The sequence below is a fragment of the Branchiostoma belcheri genome, unplaced genomic scaffold, assembly GCF_001625305.1.
Source record: "Branchiostoma belcheri isolate BF01 breed outbred unplaced genomic scaffold, Haploidv18h27 scaffold3, whole genome shotgun sequence".
NCBI classification, from domain to species: domain Eukaryota; kingdom Metazoa; phylum Chordata; class Leptocardii; order Amphioxiformes; family Branchiostomatidae; genus Branchiostoma; species Branchiostoma belcheri.
The window spans coordinates 6992854-7009675 of NW_017803909.1; the positions used below are offsets into that span (position 1 = coordinate 6992854).

General features: G+C 43.0%; 3 protein-coding genes across 3 annotated transcripts in view; 2 read left to right on the plus strand and 1 right to left on the minus strand.

The window, feature by feature from the left end:
- Positions 1 to 4742: 4742 nt before the first annotated feature.
- On the minus strand, positions 4743 to 10847 carry LOC109474055 (kelch-like protein 12). The gene is made up of 6 exons (XM_019774271.1): positions 10229 to 10847; positions 9395 to 9545; positions 8469 to 8603; positions 7139 to 7288; positions 6566 to 6679; positions 4743 to 6019 (listed from the first exon to the last, which is right to left on the minus strand). Exons 1-6 carry the CDS (start codon positions 10828 to 10830, stop codon positions 5246 to 5248), a joined length of 1926 nt encoding a protein of 641 aa, XP_019629830.1. The 5' UTR covers positions 10831 to 10847; the 3' UTR covers positions 4743 to 5245.
- Positions 10848 to 12211: 1364 nt separating this feature from the next.
- Positions 12212 to 13623, plus strand: LOC109473487. Its single transcript, XM_019773347.1, has 3 exons — positions 12212 to 12479; positions 12658 to 12870; positions 13364 to 13623. Exons 1-3 carry the CDS (start codon positions 12240 to 12242, stop codon positions 13454 to 13456), a joined length of 546 nt encoding a protein of 181 aa, XP_019628906.1. The 5' UTR covers positions 12212 to 12239; the 3' UTR covers positions 13457 to 13623.
- Positions 13624 to 15284: 1661 nt separating this feature from the next.
- Positions 15285 to 16822, plus strand: part of LOC109473482 — a 2018-nt gene continuing 480 nt past the window's right edge. The window contains exons 1-3 of the mRNA XM_019773343.1: positions 15285 to 15769; positions 15948 to 16160; positions 16649 to 16790. Of these exons, the coding sequence (XP_019628902.1) occupies positions 15530 to 15769; positions 15948 to 16160; positions 16649 to 16741 (546 nt within the window). The 5' untranslated portion in view covers positions 15285 to 15529 and the 3' untranslated portion in view covers positions 16742 to 16790. The remainder of the gene's footprint in view (positions 15770 to 15947; positions 16161 to 16648; positions 16791 to 16822) is intronic.

Consider the following 16822-nt stretch of genomic DNA (forward strand, 5'->3'; position numbering starts at 1 on the left):
TTTGATATCATAGGTTCGATCGCAGCTGCCGGCGCAGATGCTTTAATCATCCATGAATAGCCTGGTTCCACCCAGATTCGTATGTCGTCAGTTGAGATAGAATTAGATGTAAACTTACCCGGGTCGCACGCACAGTTGGGAACTTTCGACCCCGCACATCACATATTTTATGAAGTGGTACCATTCTATTGATGCAGATTACAACTACATTATCAAAGGGGGACTTCACATAATCTCCAAGCAGATCCTATTATAGGGTGGCAAAAAAACAGTATCAAATTGCCCAGGTAGTATCCATTGGCCAGAGAGGGTCCAATTCGCGACCCAAGGTGCTGTAATAATAATGAAATGGTTTATTTATTTCAATACCAATGCCACAAACATTGCAGCCTAAACGGCTGAATTGCGTTAGGACATTTACAATTCGAATAGAGACATGATTAAAACATATTAACATAAACCTGCATTCAAAATTCGAATATAGACATGATTAAAACGTATTTACTTACTATTAAAGGCATGCATTTACATTTCGGGTAGAGACATAATTGGAACATATTTACATAAACATACGGAGTAAAAAGGTTATACAGCATTGTATTTGTCAGAGAATCAGTTACTGCGACAAGTTAAAAACCAATGTTAGCGCAACTATTCGAAATCGTTAACAGGATGGTGTAAATGGTCAAGGGCAATATAATGTGTCACTGTGGTTCAACAGTTGGTGTGGGTAGCGACAAAAAAAAAACGGGCCATCAACTTCTGCTTGGAGAGTAGACTTCACAGAGGAGAGGCAATCGAACGTCAAACGTATAACAGATCTCTGAACGCTCTTTTCGTGAGCGCTGAATGATCTCTTCAATGCCTTTCAACGCCGATCGGATTTCAACGACCTTTCGAAGATCCCGAAGGTCTACGGCTGATCTCTGGGTGATGTTTTGATGAGTGGTTTCCAAGGTGTGTCATCAACGGTCTCTCGATGATCTTTCAGTGTTTTTTTAGTCGCTCATTGACTGCCCAGTGGTCTCCGTCTAACCCATTCCCAATAGGATAGAATTGTCCGGATCGAGCCGGATTGATTCAGTTTGATCCGGCTGGATCCAGCTCGAAGCCGGATCAAAGCGAATCACTGGGTTTTTAGTCGCTCATTGACTGCCCAGTGGTCTCCGTCTAACCCATTCCCACTAGCATAGAATTGTCCGGATCAAGCCGAATTGATTCGCTTTGATCCGGTTCGATCCGGCTGGATCCAGCTCGAAGCGAATCAAGTTGGCTCGATCTGGATAATTTTACTCTAGTGGGAAGTAGTTGTGGCTCGTTTCGAAACTCATAAATTTACCAGTTTGATGCCAGACAAGACAGATTTATGTTGTGGTTGTATTTCAGTGAAGCGGACAGATCCAGCGTTGTATTGACACACTAGCCTGGTATCCAGTCTTTAATACGTGATTGGGGGTATTGGGGTGCTCGGGCAGGTTGTGCCTTCGGGGGCTCCAATAGTTTCCCCCGCCCAGTGCAACAGGCCGTCCCGGTAGGAGTGTTACGCTAATACGGTACAGTATGCTTAGGGATTTGGTTTCCCCCAACACCGGGAAACCTATGTGAGGCGGGCGGGACAGAGCTCTTTCGGCCCCGACCACGAATCAGACTGGATACCAGGCTATTGACACACGAGAGGAGCCAGGCTCAATTCCCTGGGACGTGGCCCAGAAACCCAAATATGGCGGCGCGGTCGGTGCTCGTTATTAGACCCTTGATTTATGCTGCTATCTCCTTTTGCGGTGCCAGAAAGACGCTCTGATTTGGCCACGGGGACTTACAGGTCTAAGCAAGTATGTCCTCAGAGAGAAGCCTTCAGCAACTGATGGTTCTGACTGTTATACGTATTCGGCTGGACGCTAAGACATGTTTGCTGGTGGTACATGATTATATAGATGCTCATATGAAATTCAAACTCTACTATTAGGCCATGTTCATTTGATTATATGGATGACATCCTCTGGGAACCCCAAAACTAATGCAAGCGTGCGAATAAAAAATAAGTTTGGCAAAAAAAAGTTGCTTTCATTATGAACTCTTACGTGGTCAAGAATGTGGAACAAATGGCACAGAGTATGGTATGACAAAGAGACAAATAATCTACTCTTCAAATTAATTTCTTCACATTTTCGTCTTTTTCGTTTGGTGCTATTCTATGACATTGGTATCTTTTCCCTATTTTTTTGCAACTTGCGGTATATGTGAATGAATGAATATATTTGCTCATTTTGCAACTGTTTTGTACGATATTTACAGTATGGTTGAAAACTTTTTTTTTGGAAACGGCCGAAAATTTATGCGAGCGCGGATATCATCCATATAAGGAAACAACATGGCCTTACGGAGAAAAAAAAATCGGACGTTTCGAGTGACATCCACCGCTCTTCTTCAGCGTCAGTGACTCACTGATGAACTTCTCACGTTCAACTGTTTTTGTCTGCTACATACATGTAATGCCCCTTTAAAGGTTTCAATCAATGTTTCAATACGTAAGAGAGAGCTCGAGGGAGAGAAGGGAGGCTAAGAAAGAGGGCTCGAGAAAACCGGTGTGCTGCATTATTGAAGACATACAGTGACACAAAAAGCACACAAAACATAGGAACATACGGTTCATTTTTATTCCTTTCTAGGGCGACGTTAGAAACAATAATACTAATAATAAACTTTACTTGTGTATAATACTGTACATCAATAACAGCTGAAAATTCCCGAACTCTGTCATTTCATTACATAGAAGATCTTCAAGATAGAAATATAGAAGTGCTTCAATATACCTCTCACCTCAATCATTATACCTCTGCCATTTATGTAATTGTAATATCATTGTAACTTCACTAGCTAGTGAATTTAGTCAATTTAACAAATGCAAAGAGTGGTGGTATGTGTTTGTCAAATTTCACCAATGTCTGTTTTTGTTTTGCATTTCCAACTCTTGACCGAAATGGGCACAACTATGTACGACATAAAGACTGGCAATAAAGTTGCAAAATGCAAAGTAGAAGGAAAAACACATGAAAAATTGTACTTGGCCTTTGCCAATCCTTTAAGGTATAAATGAGCTACAAAGAGTATAAAATTTTCTTTTACTTGAACTTGAAAAATTAAATGGCTACCAAAGAGAATATCTTTTTATTCCATAAAGTCAAACTAGCCAATCCGCAAAAATTTTACAAATTTGGTCCATATTTTCGACGTTTGAGCTGCGTCATGTTTTAAAACTTCAACTTGTCACCAAATGTACAGTAAAGATTCATTTACCTGTTTTCGAAAGAAATGTATGAATGAAAGGGCTATTTTACATGGTTAGGCCATGTTGATTTGATTATATAGATGACATCTACGCGCGCATGGATTTTCTTCCGTTTCCATAAAAAAATAAGTTTTCGACCATACTGTTCCATAGTATTGGAAAACGATACTAATGTCATAGAATGCCAAAATCAATTCAGGAAAAGAGGAAAATGTGAAGAAATGAAAATGCAGAGTGTTATACTATAGTAATTCGCCATACCATACTCTGTGTGTTTAGTCATTTATTTCGACCTTTATGACCACTTAGATTTCATAATGAAGGAAATTTTTTTTGCCAAACTTTTTTTGTATTTGCATGTTCGCATCAGTTTTGAGGTTTCCAGAGGACGTCATCCATATAATTAAATCAACATGGCCTTACCGGAAGCTTATTTAATCCACAACCTTATTCACCAAATCACATTTCCTCAAACACAAACATTGTACATGTATTATCTAAAAAAAAAATCATGTTCAAACCTATCGTGTTTTTATGAAGCTGCCGATTGCTGATGTTAATATGTATATTGCACAATCATAAATAACTGATTTCATGCATAACTTTAAACAAAATATACAAATGAAGAAATGGAACTCTTCATGGAATGTCTTCTTTACAATTGGAAAAACAGATCAAAACTGTATTTACAAAGAATAAAGTGTATGGATACACTTTCGAACGACAGTTTAAATATAACACAATTTAAATACACCACATTTCAATTATACATGTATAATGAATAGTTAGTTTAAAAACTGCTGTTTAACCTTCTTCCTGCTGTGGTACCTTTTAGGCACCAAATTTGTTTTGTATACAAGACTGGGTAGCAGGAAGAAGGTTAAAATGGCTGTACTGTGTGGCCAAGTTTGTCAATAGTTGAATGCTCTTTTTAAATACTGCTACTAGAGACTAACACCCTTGTGCAACAAAAGCTCTGTTAAGCCTTGGTCACAACCCGCTGTATGTGCTTCTGTGTGCTGTCTATGTGCAAAAATGTGGGCAAACGTAGGGCATCCGTGCGTGGTGAGTACCACCTCCGTACGGAATCTTACGGATTTGGGAGCATGCAGACATGCCGTAGAACTTTAAGTGCATGAAAAACTTTTTCTGCATGCGGTCTGCGGATTCACCACACATGTGCGAGTACGGGCGATGCGGGTGCCCCGTACGTACCGTACGGAAGAAGCACGTGTGAGTACGGCCTCCTTACGGTAAAGTTGCAATCGCACAGAGATCGTATGTTGTAAGCACGTACAACTCACCACTTGTGCAATGAACGATGCACGCAACCGCTCATGGCCAGACGTGGCGTGCAGACCACACTCTTACACTTTGCACAACCGTGCGAGTGACGTGCGTAGACGCCACTACTTCCCCACGTTTTCAGAAAAAACGTAGCAGACGTGGCCTCCCAAAAAACATACGGACAAAAAGCATGTATGGCGGATTGTGATCAGGGCTTTACTTTACAAATACACATGTACAGGTACATGACATCCGTTTTTCTAGATACCTGCACTGGTGCAGGTACGTTTTGTAACAACAACATTTTGTACTTTTTAGGCCACAGAAAAATGTGGACTTGAGGCCAACTTATATCCTATGTGATCTGCATTTCAGGATGGATTTTGGACTGGTGCAGGTAGACATCAGAAATTCCTGCACGGCTCCACTTTTACCTGCACTAACCTGCATATGCAGGTAGGATTTCCTGGCCCAATACATGACAACCGACATGCTTTGCAATGCGTTATCCAACCACAGGGTGACCATGCAGTAGCTTCGATTTGGAAACTCAACGACTCTGCCACACTTGGTGTGCCAAGCATTGCTACTGGTACAAAAATATCACCATGTTGCCATCTCTGATTGATTCTGTCTATATTTTCTCTGGACGAGAAAATGGTTGGTATATCACATGAGGACGTCCACATCCACATTGCAGCACACCACCGAGGCACCGAACTCAAACGACTTGACGTCAGTCCACGCGTCGAGGGCGTACGCCTCGTCTTCCGGAATGTCTACCCCCGTGTCGAAACACTCCCGACCCAACATGAAGTAGAGTCTCTGTCCGATCTGGAAGGCTCCCAGGTTGTTTGCCGCCACGTTTGGCTGCGGGACGAGCGTCCAATCCAGCAACTGTTCATCGTACACTTCCACGTTCTGCGAGTTCATCATCTCACCGTTGTCCGTTACGCTAGGGGTCAGCCCGCCCGCGATGTACAGTTGATCATTGATGACCAGCGCGGCGGCGTGGCTGTGCTTTCTCCGCGTGGGCGCCTGGTCCGTCCAGGTGTCCGTTTCCGGGTCATACACCTGAACCCTGTCCTGCACGGCGCTGTCGGGCGGCTCTTCCGTCCCCCCGATGACGTAGATCCGCCCCCGGTACGCGGCGACGGCGGTGTCCTTCAGTTCGTGCGGCTGGTGCGAGACCTCGCTCCACAGAAGGGACGGGACGTGTAACTTGAAGCTGTGATGCGAGGAGATCAAATAGATACAGTCGCCCAGCAGGACACACGCAGGGCGGAAGTGGTAGCCGACTCGCGGGATCTCGTCCCAGCTGTTGGTGGAGATGTTGTACCGCAGGTTCTCCTGCACGCCCAGCCCACTGCTGGTCTCCCCCCCGAACACGTAGATGGAATCTCCCACGCAGAGGAGGGAAGGGTTACAGCGACAGTCGCCGACCTGAGAACAAGAAATACAATTGTAGCCATGCCTTCAAGTACCAGAGTTATCAACCAAGGATTAAGGTGCTCAAGAATTCATTCTTTCCTAGAACTATCGCAGAGTGGAACTTGCTGTCACCAAGTACAGTAGGAGCATTATCATCAACAATGTGTAGAGTTAGATGTTCAAGGGTTAGGTGTAACAAGTCAATCGGTATAATATAGCCAGCTGCTGCCACACCGCATGCCTGTGAAGCTGGTGTGTTAAGGCAAAGGGTGGTCATACCGGCTATACAGATACAGAAGCTGGTGTGTTACACCAAAGGACGGTTATACCGGCTATACAGATACAGAAGCTGGTGTGTCACGCCGAAGGGCGGTTATACCGGCTATACAGATACAGAAGCTGGTGTGTTACACCAAAGGACGGTTATACCGGCTATACAGATACAGAAGCTGGTGTGTTACGCCGAAGGGCGGTTATACCGGCTATACAGATACAGAAGCTGGTGTGTTACGCCGAATGGCGGTTATACCGGCTATACAGATACAGATGCAGACAGACCTCGGTAAGGCAGGTCTTCCACGGGTACAGCAGCTTGGGCAGGGAGAACCAGTCCTTCTGTACAGGGTCGTAGTAGTGAGCATTGGGGCTGTATCCTCCCATGGCTAACAACACCTGCAACCACAGAACAAATACACAGGACTTTAAACAAATGAACAAGAGAGTGAGTATACCATAAGGGATATACTGGGAACTCTTTCAGTTTCAAGTTACCTTGAGCCAAACCAATTCCGAAGTCCATCAAAAACAATGTTCAAAACTGTTCCTGGCAGTAAGATTTTGAAACTTGTAATCTATATATAAGTATATATATAATAATTTATTATATATGCCTCTACAAAGACTGCAAGGCATTTTATTTTTAGGGCCACTACTGGCCATATGTGACCCTACTATTGCAAACTGGTTTTATGAACGGTTCAATGCAGCAAGGTCCAAGGCATGTAAAAAAAATACCTGTAAAGCTCCAATTTCACCTGCACTAAAGTATTGGTGACAGGTAAAACTTGCGTATACAAATTGTATTTGTATTTACTACAGCCAAACTAATTTAAAGCCTGGGGTTTGTCCCACCTGATTCCCTGCCACTGGACAGTACTGTGCCATGTCCAGAGTGGACAGAGAGATGTCCAGTTGGTCCAGACTGGGGAGGGGGGAGTCTGCCTCCTCACCATACACCTCCACTATAGCCTGGTGCAGCATGCACACACACTCTGGCACCTCCTATGTACACCAGACCAACAAATGCAAGCACAGTTTTACACAACATGCATATGCTGAGGCATCATCATTAGACTGTGTTTGTAATATTGAAACTGTGCTAGAGTAGTGCTACATGTGCCTTTTATCATATCATCCATATGCATGAGTATGCAACTGTACATCAACTGTACATCAACAAATACAGTTCATCAACAGAATGTACTGTATTTGTGCAAATTTTTCACAATTTTCATTGCATTTGGTTTACTTTTCATTGGTTTGGACAACATTGCATGAGAATTTTGTCTGTTTCAGAATCAGATGTCATATTTTCTGATACAACATTTGAGAACTAGAGACGGGATGTCATCCTTAAATATCTGAATGCAATCTTAAAAGAGACGTTCTGCCAAAGTGCTATGCACAATATACATTACAGGTTTCATGCAGGTGCAGTACATTCTGTCAATAAGCTGAATTCATACTACATACATACATACATACCAACAATAAATCTAAAACTACGTAGTACTAAATGCTAAACTACTTTATGAAGCAACCACATCCAGTCCACAAGCATTTCTCCTCATTCCTGTGGTTGTTGGAAACAAGTCCAACTATACATTCGCAAGTCAAGTTTCATGAAGTTTAAATGTGTAAGTCCTTAGTACAGACAACCCCTCCTAGGATAACTATGTATATGCACAGTCAAACCTGTCAAGGTGACTACCTCTTCAAGCTTGTCACCTGCCCATGGTGACCGCTTTTTCTCGGTCCCAAAATTTTTCCCCATTGACACAAGCATTAAAACAACCTGTCCAAGGTGACCACCTGGCCAACACGACCGCAACCGCCCTGAGTTGGGTCCAAGGCCCGATACCTGTCCATGGTGACCACATCATTTTTGATCATGTTGATTATTGATGATAACTAATGAAAAATAATGGAGAAACCAGACTGCTGGATGATGCTTTTGTTTGAGGCAAATTGTTCCATGTGCCCCCCTCCCCACATGCATTCACCACAGAACTGAAGATGCTTACAGCTTTGATATCAAAACATCTCGACTTGGAAACCATTTACGTCTCTGTCATGTTGCGAGGCGACCCTCTTCAAAGACACCACCTGTCCAAGGTGACCACTTTTCTTTGGTCCCCTATAGGTGGCCGGCTTGGACAGGTTTGACTGTAGTTAGTTTTACCTGGAGTTTCTTCTTGGCCGTGCGCAGGTCCCGTGGGTCCACAGAGTCCAGGTTGATTTTGTGGAGCAGTCTCGCCGCCAGTTCCACACGCTGTTTCCTGTCATGGTCAATCCACTTCAGAAGAACCTGGAAAACCTGCGAAACAGAGCTTACTTAATAGACCAATCCCAAAACACAATGAGAAGTTCAGCCAATGAGAGGGTGACAATTGCTGGCTTGACCAATGACAGAGCCTGGAAAACCTGGGAAATAGAACCCTTACTTAATAGACCAATCCCGAAACACAATTAGAAGTTCAACCAATGAGAGAGTGACAATTACTGGCTAGACCAATGAGAGCGCGGCTGCATGTCCATCAAATATTTGCATTTCTTTGCTTTGACGGAGGCTTCAGGATTGGTCTATTGTTGTAAAATTTAGAGCATTGTAACGATTGCAAGTTGAAAAGTTTGGCAGTGTCATTCCAAAGAGCATGATTGAACCTACATGTAGATGTTGCGTTATCTATTTACTAGTATTTTATTCATTCTTTGTTAAATCTTATTATGTACTTTTTACAAAAAAGCACTTGGTGTGTTGTGACATCTATGTTTCTAATTTTTGTACATTTGCAGTATAGTCCTTGATACATGTGGGATACTATATTTATGTTTACAGAAAGAAAACATTGTTTTTGCTCAGTTTCCTCTTCTTCTCCAAACAAGTAAGGTCAATGACCTGAACCAGACATCTGTCACCATGGTAACTAGTGTTGCAATTTTATAGCAGGAGGATTTAGACTCCTGTCACCATATATATGAATGTGTTTGAGTAAGAATTAACAGAGCAGACCATGTCCGAAGGTACACATTATGCATTTGCTTTGCAAATGTTACTTCTCCAGTTCTGTGGTGTCTTTTTAAGATTTTTATGACAGAACACTTTACCTGTGTCTGTGAGACAGGCTCCCACTCGGGCCCCCACACACTGCCCCTCATGTTGCGCATGATCTGCTGTGCGAATGGGTGCAGAGGGTTTACCAGCGCAAGGATGGCCTCCAGGGCTTCAACTGTCAGCAGCTCATAGAAGTCTTCTTTCCTGTGTAGTAACCAATCAATCAATCAATTGATCAACAGTAAGGCTTAGGCCATGTTGATTTGATTATATGGATGACATCCACGCGCACATGAATTTTTGGCCGTTTCCAAAAAAAAAAATTTTCAACATTGCTGTAAATCGTACAAAACAGTTGCAAAATGAGCAAAAGTACACTGTATGTTGGACAAAAAAAATATTGGAAAACGATACCAATGTTGTAGAATGCCAAAAACAAACGAAAAAGACGCAAAATGTAAAGAAATGAATTGAATTGAATACTAGTAGTAGATTATTTGCCATACCCTACCCCGTGTCATTTGTTCAACTTTCTTGACCATGTAGATTTCATAATGAAGGCTTTTTTTGACAAACTTTTTTATTCACACGCTTGCATCAGTTTTGGGTTTCCAAGAGGATGTCATCCATGTAATCAAATCAACATGGCCTAACACTAATTAAATGTTCTACATCTAGTTATAATTAAATGATGACAGTGTGGATTAAAAGAGCCAATACAATTTACATGAGTGACTGACAACGTGGGGGCTTGCACTGGAAAAACAGGAAAGTGTACTAATTACATTAACATCAAATGCATGCACCGAGTGCGCCACGCCCACAAAGACTGCGTCATAACAAAAACACTATACACATCAGGAAAATGATGGTCTGTTTTTAATTACCTCGACAGTTCTAGGAACTTGAGTGCCGCATGCTGCTCGGCGTCAAAGCTGGCATTCAGCTGGAATCGCTCGGACAAGATCAAAATCTCGATGTATTCGTCGACACCGAATCCACCAGGGTCGTTCTGGAACCGTTCCTGCAAGTACTGGTCGACTTTCTGCGTCAAAGTTTTGACTTGGAGATGGTCAGCGGCTAGGAGGATACTACACAGGTTTTCTGCCGTGATATCCACCTCTGTGGTGTACATGAACTTCAGAACGGCCTCAAGAGCGTCCGGGGTGACGTAGTCGTCCTGTAGGTTGACCACTGCTTGACCACTCTCCGCCCAAAAACTGCTGAACATCGAGCGAAAATAGTCACTATACGCCGACAAAATCAGACGGTGCGCGCGAAATTCTCGGTTCCGGATCCTCAAAATCACGTCGCAGAAGCTCCCCTCCTCTCTCAGGTGGTTGATCTGCTTGAGGACGGAGCTCAGGAGGAAGTATTGTTGGTAGAAGTGTCCCTCGGACTCCAAGTCTATGAGGTCTCGCAACTCCAAACACTTTCCGACCCGATACGCCGCCATGTTGGATGGGTGAACTTTGGACCTACCTGGCATTTTGCGGCAGATGACGTCATGTGTTGTGGTTTTGCGACAATAGCGTTACCTGCAATTTCATGGGAATGGCTATTGACAGGATAATTCTGTCAAATTATAACAGAAAATGTTGTACTATTGACAGATTTTTGTGCAGTTTTGACAAGATCACCCTGTCAACAGTGCATTTTCTTCTGAAGTTCTGTTATAGACAGGATTTTGCCACTATTGACAGGCATTTCAAATTCTGTAATTGGCAGGATGGTCATTCAAGTTGCAATAAAAATGACGACGAAACTTAAACGTGTTTTTGTGAGTGAACATACAGCCAAATATGAAAAAAGTCGAATTTTTTATTTAGTGCCCTGTCTTGCTAAGGTTTAGTTTTAAGTTTTCCTCCCTGCCTATCTAACGTCTTTACTTGGTTGAGTCCTACTCTGGTTGTCTACAGTTTTTTAATACATCTAAACTACCAGATTCTACTCTTGTTAAGCCTCATTCTTCCTTAGCTGTTCACATCCTTTTAAGTTAACGGTGAATTCAGGAGGGCCGACAACTTTTACGGATTTGTAAAGGAAGCGTAAAGATATGAAATATGTTTACGTCGTACTTAAGCGCACTGAAAGGTGACGGAAAGGCGGAATTTGCCTTTCAGCAGCCTTTACGAAGTCGTAAAGTCTACTGAAATATTTTCTCACCTTAAATACTTCTTAACATGTTGCGGGAAGTTTGCTTAAATATCTGTTTCCGTGCTATGCTAACTCTAGTTCAAGCAAGCCCTGAGACGGAGACAAATACATCACAAGTTTGTAATTTCGGTCAAAGGTGAAAGGAAGCACTCGCTCAATAATGCGGTCCACCATTCTGGAACGTACGTCGTTTCTGACGTCATATTCCATCTCCAAGCTTTGTTTAGAACAACAAAGTTTCAGACACCGTTCGACAAGACACGGTCCGACTCACAGTGACAATGTGGTCCAAGGTTCTTTCCATTTTCACGTGTTGTCTGAATATCAAACCCAACAAGGTTCATCCTGGAGATGACTCCGAAGAGACCGTGGACCGAGAGAAAGCTGGTAAGTTACGGCAACTTTGTAACAATCTCTATTGTACCTGGTTGAGTTGTGTACGGCCAGGCACACAAGCACACAAGAGAAGATCCGAGTCAGTGCCGTACATGTCCCAGAAGATTCAGTCTACTTCATTTTTCTATGCTCAGGAGTTAGTACCGTAATATGTTTTTTGATTGAGGAAACTATCAAAGAAAGCAACAAAACATGTTCAAAATTGTCACTAGCATATGTGGTCTAACGTGACACAAATCCGTCCATCCCTACGGACTGAACGTTAAACGGATAGATGTGCTTCACGAGTTGAACTTTGTTCCAGAACCACCAGTGATTCCCGTAACCAGTCCCCCGGTCCCCGCGATGTCCCAGCCGCGGCCGGACAGGTCCTCAGACCATATCCTGGCCCAGCTACGCGATGAGGGTGTGTTGTTACCCGGCCAGGTACCCACAGAGAACCCCGGTACTCCTCCGCGCCACCAGGATAGGCAGAAGGAAATGGAGAGGCGACTAGAGGAGCGACGTGAGAAGGTGAAGAAAAGCTGCCCTGAGTCCCGTGGTGATCTGAAGAAGCAGCTTAGTGACGCGGAAGTTAGGAGACAGGTAAGGATATGGTCCTACTCTCGACTTGGCCGAAGACACGGGTGGACATGGCACAATTGAACACTGAGTCAGACGGGCACATCATAGATTACTAGTATGGGGATCGGATAGAACCAAAAATAAGGGAAGCTATTTCAGGTACATTGTTGATCATCTGTTTTTTGTACGATCATTACAGGAGCTGTTGGCGAAGAGGACAGCCATGATTTCAAAGAAGTTTGCCGAGAAAGCAGCTGGTATCAAGACCAAGAAGGAGGCGAGAGAGATGACCAGCACCGCGTTTGAGATCACTCCAACCTATGACGCGGATGCCATCGCTACACGAGCATCCCAGAGCACCAAACAGCTTGAGAAGCGCCTGGAGGCGAACCTCGCCGCTGAACGCCGCCAGGTATGACAACGCCATCTACTCACTGATATTAGAAATGCAGCGACATTCAATTCATTGCTACAAACTTGATAAATGCACATCGGTGTTGTATTTTGACGCATGACTATACCTTGTTCTACCCAAAAAGGCACTCAAGTTCTATCATGAAAGTTCATCTATGTTGGTAGTTACATGTTTAAAGTTAAAACTTTTGATCCAACACAAATCTCTCACCTAGAGCTTTCCACCAGTCACTCTGGTCTTCCTCAGTAGACTGACCCCGTGAAGCTCGTCACGTGGCTTCTTTGAAGTGTGACGTCAACACTGGTCAGTCTACTGAGGAAGACCAGAGTGACTGGTCGAAAGCTCTAGGTGAGAGATTTCTTTGTGTTGGATCAAAAGTTTTAACTTTAAACGGGCACTCAAGTTGTTTCACATCCAATCAAAAATTGTTCGGTTTCGGTTTGGTCCCTACTATATATTAATAGCAATTCTACCATCCCACAAACAACAGGACCACAAGGTGGCTACAGTCTGTAAGGCCAAGATGCTCGTCAAGCGAGTCCGCTTCAACATCCCAGACGACCCAGGCAGTGATGGTCACTAAATCATGATGGCGCCTTAGTGTCGGACCAGAGAAGACCAAGGGACCCAACATCTTTTTTTCCAGGAGATGTTGATATTACGCCAGTATATGATAACTACAGACCGTTGTGATTCAGAGCAGTGCGCAAACCGTTCTTGTTCTTCTTTGAGACCTTATTAAAAAAACAAAAAACAAAAAAACAAAAAAAAAAAACAAAAAAAATGTTTACGTTTAAAACGTTTTACCAGAATTGTGTTTATACACACTCAGGAAACAACGTTTTTTTCCAGGAAATGTTGATATTTCGCCAGTTTTTGATATATTGACCGTTGTGATTTACAGCACTGCGCAAAAACGGTCTTGTTCTTCTTTGAGACCTTATTACAAAAAAAAGTTAATTGTTTTTATACAAAGTTATGTTGAATTCTTTCCCCCGATCGCACTATAAAGTATCAAAGTACCCATAGACACTGGACACTGGAGGATACAAAATATTTGCAATTTGCATGATATGGTACAGCTCATCAAATAGTATCGTTTAATGTTGTTCGAAAATTCATGGGTTTGTATCATAGTTAACCAGAGCAGTAGAGTTTGACAGCTAAAAGTTTACACAACCTACATGAAAATAAGAGTTTTGGACAGAAGTTTGATTTCTTAACAATGACCAGTTGGTACATTGTATTACTTTATAATTACCATTGTATCACCAGTTGCTGCCTAATAAAAGTTAATATTCCCTGTACTCCATTTTTTTTTATTTGTGCCGTGCCTCATTAAGGTTTAGTTTAAACTAATTTAATTTTTCCTCCCTGCCTATCTAATGTCTTCACTTGGTTGAGTCCTACTCTGGTCGTCTACAGTTTTTTATACATCTAAAGTACCTGATTTTACTCTTGTTAAACCCCATTCTTCATTAGCTGTTCACATCATTTTAAGTTAACGGTGAATTCAGGAGGGCCGACAACGCCTATATATAACTGTTAATTAACGTGAACCCTGTATCATGTCATACTACGTACAACCATTTCATAATGGATTGTACACTTTACAGTGATAAGCGCCTATTGCTGTTCACTTTTCTTTCCGCTTGTTCAATTGATTTCAATACGTTAGATCCCATAGATAAATTCAACTACATTCTCAGGGGACTCGGATAACTAATACAGTGTTCAAATAGGAAAATACATTAAAGAATGTTTCGATCTTAGAAACCACATGTTAGAGAATATTTAAACCTTTTTTGTTACCGCATACATATACTCTGTACGTAAGATGACGTTATCCACACATGTATTTAGCTTTGTTAGATCTCTAGTTCAGAAGACCATACAAAAGTCCCTGTACTTTTGTTGTGTCAAAAAAGAATCTTGTATACGACCATCTCAGCTGCAATGAAAGCGGAATATGGCAATTTAGTTCAAGCAAGTCCTGAGTCGACGGAGACAAATACATCACAAGTTTGTAATTTCGGTCAAAGTTGAAAGGATGTACTCGCGCAATAATGGGCCAACCATTCTGGAACGTACGTCGTTTCTGACGTCATATTCCATCTCCAAGCTTTGTTTAGAACAACAAAGTTTCAGACACCGTTCGACAAGACACGGTCCGACACACAGTGATCATGTGGTCCAAAATTCTTTCCATTTTCACCTGTTGTCTGAATATCAAACCCAACAAGGTTCATCCTGTAGATGACTCCGAGGAGACCGTGGACCGGGAGAAAGCTGGTAAGTTACGGCAACTTTGTAACAGTCTCTATAGTGTACCTGGTTGAGTTGTGTACCGCCGGGCATACAAGCACACAAGAGAAGATCCGAGTCTTATGCGGACGGCCGTATATGTCCCAGAAGATTCAATCTACTTCATTTTTCTATGCTCAGGAGTTAGTACCGTAATATGTTTTTTGATTGAGGAAACTATCAAAGAAAGCAACAAAACATGTTCAAAATTGTCACTAGCATATGTGGTCTAACGTGACACAAATCCGTCCATCCCTACGGACTGAACGTTAAACGGATAGATGTGCTTCACGAGTTGAACTTTGTTCCAGAACCACCAGTGATTCCCGTAACCAGTCCCCCGGTCCCCGTGATGTCCCAGCCGCGGCCGGACAGGTCCTCAGACCATATCCTGGCCCAGCTACGCGATGAGGGTGTGTTGTTACCCGGCCAGGTACCCACAGAGAACCCCGGCACACCTCCGCGCCACCAGGATAGGCAGAAGGAAATGGAGAGGCGACTAGAGGAGCGACGTGAGAAGGTGAAGAAAAGCTGCCCTGAGTCCCGTGGTGACCTGAAGAAGCAGCTTAGTGACGCGGAAGTTAGGAGACAGGTAAGGATATGGTCCTACTCTCGAATTGGCCGAAGACACGGGTGGACATGGCACAATTGAACACTGAGTCAGACGAGCACATCATAGATTACTAGTATGGGGATCGGATAGAACCAAAAATAAGGAAAGCTATTTCAGGTACATTGTTGATCATCCGTTTTTTGTACGATCATTACAGGAGCTGTTGGCGAAGAGGACAGCCATGATTTCAAAGAAGTTTGCCGAGAAAGCAGCTGGTATCAAGACCAAGAAGGAGGCGAGAGAGATGACCAGCACCGCGTTTGAGATCACTCCAACCTATGACGCGGATGCCATCGCTACACGAGCATCCCAGAGCACCAAACAGCTTGAGAAGCGCCTGGAGGCGAACCTCGCCGCTGAACGCCGCCAGGTATGACAACGCCATCTACTCACTGATATTAGAAATGCAGCGACTTTCATTGCTACAAACTTGATAAATGCACATCGGTGTTGTATTTCGACGCATGACTATACCTTGTTCTACCCAAAAAGGCACTCAAGTTCTATCATGAAAGTTCATCTATGTTGGTAGTTACATGTTTAAAGTTAAAACTTTTGATCCAACACAAATCTCTCACCTAGAGCTTTCCACCAGTCACTCTGGTCTTCCTCAGTAGACTGACCCCGTGAAGCTTGTCACGTGGCTTCTTTGAAGTGTGACGTCAACACTGGTCAGTCTACTGAGGAAGACCAGAGTGACTGGTCGAAAGCTCTAGGTGAGAGATTTCTTTGTGTTGGATCAAAAGTTTTAACTTTAAACGGGCACTCAAGTTGTTTCACATCCAATCAAAAATTGTTCGGTTTCGGCTTGGTCCCTAATATATATTAATAGCAATTCTACCATCCCACAAACAACAGGATCACAAGGTGGCTACAGTCTGTAAGGCCAAGATGCTCGCCAAGCGAGTCCGCTTCAACATCCCAGACGACCCAGGCAGTGATGGTCACTAAATCATGATGGCGCCTTAGTGTCGGACCAGAGAAGACCAAGGGACCCAACATCTTTTTTCCAGGAAATGTTGATATTTCGCC

What these genes read in the sequence shown, in the direction of transcription:
- LOC109474055 (XM_019774271.1), bottom strand. Translation starts at nt 10,830, where the DNA reads ATGCCAGGTAGGTCCAAAGTTCACCCATCCAACATGGCGGCGTATCGG. An exon ending in CGGCCAAGAAGAAACTCCAG is followed by an intron (nt 7,289 to 8,468) that starts GTAAAACTAACT and finishes TGGTGTACATAG; the next exon opens with GAGGTGCCAGAGTGTGTGTG. An exon ending in GTCCAGTGGCAGGGAATCAG is followed by an intron (nt 6,680 to 7,138) that starts GTGGGACAAACC and finishes CTGTGGTTGCAG; the next exon opens with GTGTTGTTAGCCATGGGAGG.
- LOC109473487 (XM_019773347.1), top strand. Translation starts at nt 12,240, where the DNA reads ATGTCCCAGCCGCGGCCGGACAGGTCCTCAGACCATATCCTGGCCCAG. An exon ending in ACGCGGAAGTTAGGAGACAG is followed by an intron (nt 12,480 to 12,657) that starts GTAAGGATATGG and finishes CGATCATTACAG; the next exon opens with GAGCTGTTGGCGAAGAGGAC. An exon ending in TCGCCGCTGAACGCCGCCAG is followed by an intron (nt 12,871 to 13,363) that starts GTATGACAACGC and finishes CACAAACAACAG; the next exon opens with GACCACAAGGTGGCTACAGT.